We start from the raw sequence: 9,689 nt of genomic DNA, 5'->3' as shown, positions 1-9,689 counted from the left end.
CACACACACACACACACACACACACACACACACACACACACACACACACACACACACACACACACACTTCCACTGTTCTCTTCTATCTCTTCTCTGATAGCCTCTTGTTGCATCTTCCTCTCCTCTTTGTTTTTGCACTCACTTGCTTTTCATACTACATCATCCACACACACACACACACACACACACACTCTCTCTCCCTCCTTGTACACCCCTGTTTCTTACATCATCCACACATTGCTTACTCTCTCTCTCTCTCTCTACCCCTCTTTCTCTCCCTTTATTTATGCATTTCCTTCCCTCTCTTTCCCACATACATACCCACTATATATTCTCCTTCTGATCTTCCTTGCTACACACACACACACACACACACACACACACAATATACATGCATGCCAACTCTTATACACTTAGTATGCAGTGCGTGCGTATTTGTACATGTGTGTGTGTGTGTGTGTGTGTGTATGTCTCAGTCTTTAATCAAGATAATGCTATCAGTCTGTGGCAGTATTCCACCTCAAGAGACAGCAATACTCTAAACACTATTTAGATATCAAAAAATTTTTGCTCTAAAAAAAACAAAACAAAACGAAACGAAATACAGCAGAAAAAGCAACTATGACAACTGAAAGGAGATGCATCATTTTGCTGACCTTTTCACTACTGCTCGCTCTGTCTATCAGTGTTTATACAAATATTGTAAAATTACTTTGTAAACTGTAACCTTTGCTCTCCATTTCTCCCTTGCTCTCTATCTATATACACACAATATACATACATACATGCATGTGTGTATGTGTATGTATGTATGTGTGGTTATGTATAAAATTTGTTAGATGTAGTGGTTTTAAATATTTTTAAAAGTCCCCAGAGAGGAATTGTGTGGTAGAGGAATGGATAGTGTAACCGAGCATTCTGTAACTGAATTTCAGATAAAATACTTTGAACTTTAAGATTTGAACTGCATTCCTCAGCAGTTCGCTCTGTCTTAGCGTTTACTATGTTATGTTTGTTGCTATTTCCTATCTACAAGTATGTGCTTGTGTCTGTCTGTGTGTGTGTATTTCTGTTGCATTTCTTTTGCTGTGTTATTGAAGAAAAAGCCTACAAATGATTGGGTCTGCACCCACCCTGGTTTTGTATATTAAAAAGCCAAACAATCAAATTCAGTCTATAAACTGTATTCAGTCGGAGATAGAATCAATATAATAATAGACTGTAGGGTTAGCATTTGATGAGAATCTCTTTATAGCCGACAGTAAATGATGGAGAGAGTGGAAAGGGAGAGATCGTAAACAAAACAACCTTAAAGTAAATGAAAATAAGTGAAAAATAAATGTTGCTTGTTTTACACACACACCACACACACACACATCCTCTCTATCTCTCTCTCTCTCTCTCTCTCTGCTCACTCATATTCATTCATACAAAAATAAAAGTCACAGGTAATCATGTGTTGACTTTCTGCTTTATTATTTTAAATGTGAAGTTCAACTGGAAAGATGAGGAGAAACCTGTTATTTGGGGAAGCTGTAGTGGTTGTGAGCAGTCTGAAATTTAATGGGTGATAACTTGATAATTCATATTTCTTCTTCAAGTTTGCCTACATATCTACATAACCTATTTGCGTGCAAACTGATGTGGCAAAAAACGCCATGCACTTAAGAATCTGGTGATATCATCATATTGACTATGTTGTAAATTATTGGAGTATTATTAAAGAACTGGTAAACTTAATTGTGTGTGTAGAATGGGTATGTATATTCTGTATCAGATTAAATGTATTGACTATCTTCTGTGAGTTACATGTATGAACATAAGTAGTTGTTCTTTGTGTAGGTGTGATGTCTAAGGATGTTTAGAAGATTGGAAAACATAACATATGTTTTAATGTTGTCCTGGTAAGATGAGCGCTGGTGAGTTTGTCCCAACCAGCTCTGGCCAGAAATGCATGTGCTTGTGTGTATGTGTAGTCTGTGACCATGAATCTTAAATGATTGTAGGTAGTTTACAACGGAAGTGTTATAGGCATTGTGAAGGGGGAAGGGGGCTAATCTCCAAATGATTCAGAAACGCAGTGAGGATCTTATTTGGCAAATTATGGTAGTAGGTCAGGTCTCACAATCACCGTCACCACTCTTACTTGATTTCAATAAAAAATGATTGGGACAAATAGGATCAACTTTTGCATGAGATTGATCATGAACTACCTCAATACACTTTTATGTGTTGGAGCAATTACTTTTTTTTTTGTTGTATCTTGGGAAGGTCATTATGTCAATAATGAACACATGCACTGGTTCTATTTGACTTCTTTATTTTACAATTAGTCATTTCATTAACTTTTAAGCATTTAACTAATTGAGATTGATTAAATGTTTGGTCAATCAATTGGCTAGGTTTGTCAAAGTCCTTTCGTTATCATTTGCAATCTCATCAATGACATGCTCTTTCTACTCTAGGTCTGTTTCAAGTCTATCTGGACCAGTGATTCTCAACCATTTTTTTTACCTCTATGTTTCAAAAAAAGAAAAATGTATTTTTATAATTAAATATTATTAGAAATTGTATTTAACAAGTGTTAAAATATTTTGTGCATTATAGATGTATAAACGATTTATTGCACATAAATTTTAATGACAGAATCTTATACGTGGAACCCCAAGGGTCATATGGACCCCAATTGAGAACCGCTTGTCTAGACAAATCTGAAACAGACCCCTGCTGATTGATCGATTGACTCAATGATTAGTCACAGTCAATGAGTTAATTGGCTAAATGGTTAACTAATTGACTGATAATAATAATAATAATAATAATGATAATAATAATAAGCTATGCCAACACTATGGAATAACAACAGAAAAAAGATGGTATAAATACACGCCAGAAAAGGTCACAAAAAACGAGAAAGCAACCTTACTCTGGGATATGCCAATACACACAGATAGAGGAATTAAGGCCAATAGGCCAGATATAGTTGTCAAAGATCATGAAGGAAAAAAATGCTTTCTAATTGATGTATCAATACCAGCAGACAGCAACATTTCCATAAAAGAAATGGAGAAACTTTCAAAATACAAAGACCTTGAAATAGAGGTAACTCGAATGTGGAATCTAAAAACAGAAACAATTCCTATCATAGTAGGTGCCTTAGGTATAATAAAAAAATATTCAGACAAATACATAACAAAAACACCATGACTTACAAATATATATAACATACAGAAAATTGCACTACTGGGCACTGCACACATCCTACGCAAAACACTTTCAATACAGTAACCATAAGAGCACCACAGCAAACCACAGCACATACCCAAGGCACGCTATAAAAATAAAACTACTGAATAATAATAATAATAATAATAATAATAATAATAATAATAATCAGTGAAAACAAGTCAGTGCATGTGTTTGATATTGGCATAATGGCCTTCACATGATACTACAAAATCTGTTTCCCTGCACAAGTTCACATCTAGAACCTTTCAAAATAGAATTCAGAAAACTGCAGTTATTATGCTGTGATCTGTTGAGCTTCTTTCCTCTTTTTGAGGGGGAGCAGCAACCATCTTCTGTGGTTGACATCATTGTCACAACATTCAATGACCTGCTCACCTCATTTATTGTTTAGTTGTAGAAATAATAGAGATAAGACTAAGGCATCTGTTAAGCCTGGTTTGGCAGGTAAGTGTCATCACTTTATTCATGCTTTTCACCTTTCTCTAATACTCTATTGAGAAGCATTAGTGATCTGACTTCCAATCTGTTTTAAGCTAATCCTTTTTTTTGCGAGAAAGATGTGAACTTAATGACAAGTTTACTCTTTCCTTAGAAAGAACTTGGAAAGAGGTGAGTATGAAATACGTAATTGTTTCTTAAATAAAACAAGCGTGGAGCTCAAAATGTAAGGAAAATGGATGATTGCTGGTGAAAATGTGAGAGAGGTCAAGGTTGGAATGTACTGACTATAAAAGTACACCAAAAGACAGTTGAGACAAAGAAAGTTCTTGCATGGAAAAATGGATGATGGTGATGATGATGATGATAATGATATATTTAAAATACATACATGTAGCTAAACCATAGTTCCCCTCGACTTTCGCATTAATAAATTGGTTATTTACAGAGTGCACTAAATTAGTTGAAGACACCCTGCTTTCTGTTTAGTTTGTACTAAATTCTGTATTTTCAATTCTTTTAATTATTTATGTTCATATTATTTTATTTTATTTTCAGTTTTAATTTACACCTTTTTGATTTTCAGTTTTGATTTTGAAATTTAATTTTTCAGAATTTTCTCTGAGTTTTTATTTATTCTCCCAGCCCCCTTGGTTTATTTTGCTTCAAGCAAGTCCCAGGAATAAGATATGTTACATGTGCACATTTTATTATTTCCAGACCTCAAGCAGGTCCTAGTGATACGAGATCAACCGATTTCTCTGGCAACCATCCGAATCGGTAAGAGTCTTGTCGATTTGCGTCTTTCCAAACTTGCATACCTTCCTTTTTCAAACTTTAGGCTGCTGATCCTTCATACTATCCTGATTTTGGGATTTTCTTGGTTCCTAAATATTATTCATAGCTAGCTGCTTATTTAACACCGGTACTTGTTTTATCACCCACTGCTTCTCTCTTGTTTTTTTCTTTCTTTTTCACCTCATAAAACTGAGATTTTCTTCTGTTCTGTCTGACCTTGGTAACCTCTGCTTCTACTACAACTGTTTATGTAATAAATAAATAAATAAATATATGACTGAATTAATGAATGAAATGAAGGAGGTAGATTTGTTCTACTTCTTCAAATCATAAATACTAATTGTTTTACTTTTAAATGTTTATAATTATAATATGTCTGCATTCAAGAATTTAGTTTCTAAACAAAATTATTCTAAAGACACAAAGTTTTATTTCTGCTTAGAGTAACAGTATAGTGGAGAATAGATTACAATAGAATTCTTTACAACATTAGAATAATGTTTAGTTATTTCTGAATAGTTTTACAATTCTCTTTCTCTTAGTACAAGTGGCACTGCAAATTGTTCTTGAAAACTAGATCTCAGCTATTGAGATAGTCTGGCTTTTAGCATGTAGAGAATATGCAATTTTAGTGAATATCAAAAGAATATTTTTCTGATATGATCCCCACTTCCCCTCCTGCTCTTCCTCCCCAAAATCAATTAATCTTTTAGAAAGTTCTTAATGACTCAAAACAACAAATATCTAAGACTACTTATTGTCATAACTCATTAAAATCTTTCCTAGAGCTCTCCTACATGTAACAAAGAACAAACAGATATGGAGTCAATCATAAAATGTTGCTTTATCTGATGCTTCTCTCCCCCCCTCTCTCTCACACACACACACATACACACATATATATACACACATACACAAAATCTGATATACCTACTCCTTCCTTCCACATACAGCTAAATTTTATTTAAGTTGCATGAGTTTTGGGATGAAGTTTTCTCAGCACGCCACTATTCTGTGCTTCCAGACATTTTCCATCTTGAACTTTTAGTCTGTTGTATTAAACAAATTGCATTCTTTTTATCTTTCCCTGACCAATCTTCTCTTTCCCCAGGCAAAATGTTTCCTATCAATTTCTCTATGAACAATCTATTTTCATTCTTCCAACACTTCAGTTTTCCGCATGTTTTATCTTTGCCATTGTCTTGAGAATTGCATTGGAATGTCAGCTTTGTATGACCAACCTGATGCCTGGGACATTTGTTAAGCTAATGCAAGTGTCACTGTTACTGGGACCATTTTGTATGCACTAGCAGTGCGTTATTGCTACTACAGCAGCACTAAGACTGTCACTTAGCGGCTATATCTCTTTATAAGTAACATATGATTTTTTAATTCACGTCATTGTTTGCTCTCTCTTTCTCTCTCTCTTTCCTCTTTCTGATTGGCTCTTACTCTTAACTGGTGGTCATAAAATCCACAGGAAAAAAAAAAGCAAAAAAAAAAAAGAACTAAAAACAAGCAAAAATAAAACTATGTAATTCTATCCTGACAGTTTTCTTAACTTTACTACTACAAAAAGATGCCAGTGTCTGTAACACAGTATATGTCATGTTAGTTTCTTTTCATTTCGTCTCTTTCTCTTCTTTTTTTTTTTTTCCTCTGCAAATCAATAGAAGAACGGCCAATGATTTATTGTGAATATAGCAATTTTTTTCAAATCAGATTTGCAGACACAATTGCATATCAAAGTTGCTTTACAGCACATTTGAAAAAGAAAAAGAAAAGATGACGTTCTGTAGATGAGTTAGTTGAAGCAAGAGGCCAAATTAACAATACTTTGTTTTATTGTACAGTAATAACTATCATTTATGTGCTTCATCAGAAAAATAATAGATGTTGAAACACAAGATGACTATTTAGCATATTTACAGATTCACAAATCTGAACTGATACAGTCATCATAAGCGTCAGCTTCTGCAGTTTGTCTTGGAAGAGGTTTGCTTACTAGATCTGTTTATTTTTGGTTAATTTATGACTTCATATGCAAGCTTCAGTTACCTCTCTGTGTGTATATTACCCAGTTGGGACACCATAATATATCACTCTCAATCAGAAATCTGCTGGCCTAAAGAGTTATTAAAAAAACATATAATTTCATACAGAAGCTGATTATCACTGACAACTTTTATCGATCAAGTCCTTCCTCCTGTACATTAATTTCTAATAGTATTTCTGAAGATTAATCTTTTTTACAAGCAAGGATTAACTGATAAATTATGGACATATAATTGACTGGCAGAACTTGTTATTTGTTTTGATGCTAGGAGTTTAAAACTTACTTTACCAGCAAAATTGTTATGATTGCATCTTCCTACTGAATCTGACTCATAGGAATGAATCTAAGCTGAACCGTTTTAGCGAAGAAATCAAGCCATTAAAGTACAAGTGCTGTATGGCAACAATACAACAGAGTTTTGTCAGTGTTCTTTCTCACACAACACTGTCTCCGCTGGTCGGGACACATCATACGCATGCCTCACGTTTGCCTTCCCCGTCAACTCTTTTTTTACAGAGTTGGCCTGGGGTACCAGACCATATTGAGCCCCCAAATTTTGTTTCCAAGACCACCTCAAGGACACTCTCCTCTGCTGCTCAATTGACCCAAATATCTGGGAGACAGTCATCAAGGACTGCCCAAGGTGGCAACATGTCATCGTCAAGGGAACAGACCTGATGGAAAAATAACAGAGTTAAGAAGCAGAGATCAAACATTGAAGATGCAATGTGTGACGCATACTTCCTCATCTCTCACCAACTCTGCCCTGCAATAAATGCCCCCTCCTGGCTCTTGTATATCACCACTGGCCTGAACAGCCATCTTAGGCACTGGCACCCTTTATATGCATCAAAAGGAAGAGGCTCAATCATTGACTACAGTTCTACTACTCAAATATGAGTTAATGCCATTGCTACAAATCTTCCTACTGAATCTGACTCATTGGAATCTAAGCCAAACCATTTTAGCAAAATAGTCCAAGCCATTAAAGTACAAATGCCACATGACAACAATACGGCACAGTTATTATGTCAGGGTTCTTTCTGGAAGACATGCCTTGGTATTTGAGGCTTTCTCTGTACACAGAGCAGTTTTTGTGAATTAATGCTAAAAAATGAAAATCAGTTCATGACTGGGTGCATGAAAAAAGTTTAAAATAAGTTTAAATAACATTATTTACATTAGTCGGATATTTGTCCTCATCTTGTTTGTTGTTGACGCAATGTTTCAGCTGATATACTTTGCAGCCTTCATCAGGTGTCCTGGGGGAATTTCGAACCTGGGTTCTCATTCCTAAGGTATTTTTACGATGTTGTTATTATTATTATTATTATTTTTATTATTATTATTATTATTATTATTAGGAATGAGAACCCAGGTTCAAATTCCCCCAGGGCACCCGATGAAGGCTGGAGAGTACATCAGCCAAAACGTTGTGTTAACAACAGACGAGGATAAATATCTGTCAAATGTGAATAATGTAAATACTGTACCTAATTCCTCATCTCTCAAATATAGAACTCTAAGTTTAAATAAGTTTAAATTCTCCTAATGCTAATGCTTTTGAGGTATGCAACATAAATAGTAAAATGTTGACATAATTATAAACATTTGAACAATTTTAGGAATACTAACTGACTACTAAAGTTCCTTTCAGTCATTATCTTATTCTACTAATAAATTAAACTAGGGAGAGGTCTTATATGTAATGTTGCAAAAGTGTGCTGTAATGCACATGAAAAGCTGGTAAATGTATTCATTTTTTTATTTGTTTTCAGCTCATGTGGGGAGCTGTTAACATGTGTGGTGTTGCTTTTGTTGTTTCTGATGGAGGAAATTTCTTGAAAGACAAATTTAAGATTTTTTTCTTTTTTTGTTTTTGTTTTGTTTTGTTTTGTTGTTTTGTTTTAGGTATCATTTGGTTCCCCACCTACAGATGTAGCCTACCTCATGTGGGCATTTATCTCTGCGTAATCTTGGGAAGTTCTGTACTTTCCATGCTGCAACTTTGAAACCGTAAGCTTGTAGGTGGACGATTGAGTTATTTAGTAATCCCTCCTCCTCTCTCGCTCCTAGCTGTGTGTGTGTGTGTGTGTGTGTGTGTGTGGGAGAGAGAGAGGAGGATTTCTTTGGTTTTAGTAGAGATAATTGCTTGCACTGTGATCTTCTTGTTAGCTAAGAGATAAAGGGATGGAAATAATAGAAAATAAAATACAAAGGAAACAAAACTAAAAAAGGGAAGATTGTTTTGGTGGAGGAAAAGCATTCGCAAGAAGCTTCTTATTTGTTAGAAATCGTATTGGTTAAGTAAAAACCTGTTTGATTCATTAGAAACTGAATAGATGTGTAGGAGGGTTGCAGGGTAAAGAGCTGATTGGCTTGGAATCAATGATCTATCTCCAGAAGTCATTCTTCTTCTCTCTGTCTTTGTGGTGGTGGAGAGAAATAGTGACAGTTTGCCAGTTAGCAAGAATATTTACCTCAAATAGCTTTGACAGTGCATCATTTGAATAAGCGGCTTAGGTTTACAATGTTGTTACAACATAGCTCTTGTATTTATCTTTTGTAGTTGTTATTTTCTCAAAGATCTAGCGATGTGATGATAGTTCTGAGCTGATGGCTTCTTCACTTGATAAGCAAAGCTTGCCATTGCTATAGAAAAGAATACATGGTTACAAGGAAGGCTCTAATAAGCTCAACATGTTACATGCACAACAGTGGGGGATATTGTTGTTGTTGATGATGTTTGAGAAAAAGAATCAATACGTGTTGCAACTTCAGAGGCTTCTCCTCTGTATGTATGTATGTATGTATGTATGTGTTTGAGGGGGCTCTGCGTGTGTGTGTGTATGTGTATGCACATCTTACATGCATCTGTGTATATGTTCAGACCCATCCTTCTTCATTGGTTTAATGTGCGCATGCATGTGCACACACACACGCACACACATGCACACACACGCACACACACACACACACACGCACACACACACACACACGCACACACACACACACACACACACACACACACTGATCATTATTGTTTTCACACCTACTTCCCCCCCACACTGGCATTGATTAAATAAGGCTTGTTGAAGTAGTTTCCTACAGCTTGATACCTTTCCTGCTGCAAACCCATACTTGTTTT

At 35.3% G+C, this 9,689-nt stretch overlaps 1 protein-coding gene across 5 annotated transcripts in view; it reads left to right on the top strand.

The window, feature by feature from the left end:
• Nucleotides 1–9,689, top strand: part of LOC106871661 (mitogen-activated protein kinase kinase kinase kinase 4-like) — a 277,960-nt gene that overhangs the window by 237,379 nt on the left and 30,892 nt on the right. For 3 of the 5 annotated variants that reach the window (XM_052970404.1, XM_014918244.2, XM_052970403.1), the window contains one exon: nt 4,408–4,467. The exons of the other annotated variants lie outside the window; for them this stretch is intronic. In XM_052970404.1, the coding sequence (XP_052826364.1) occupies nt 4,408–4,467 (60 nt within the window). The remainder of the gene's footprint in view (nt 1–4,407; nt 4,468–9,689) is intronic. 5 annotated transcript variants of the gene reach the window in all.

This window comes from Octopus bimaculoides, chromosome 9 (genome assembly GCF_001194135.2).
Source record: "Octopus bimaculoides isolate UCB-OBI-ISO-001 chromosome 9, ASM119413v2, whole genome shotgun sequence".
Classification (NCBI taxonomy): Eukaryota; Metazoa; Mollusca; class Cephalopoda; order Octopoda; family Octopodidae; genus Octopus; species Octopus bimaculoides.
Note: the sequence above shows the minus strand (reverse complement) of the source record. Positions and strands in the feature narration are given on the sequence as shown.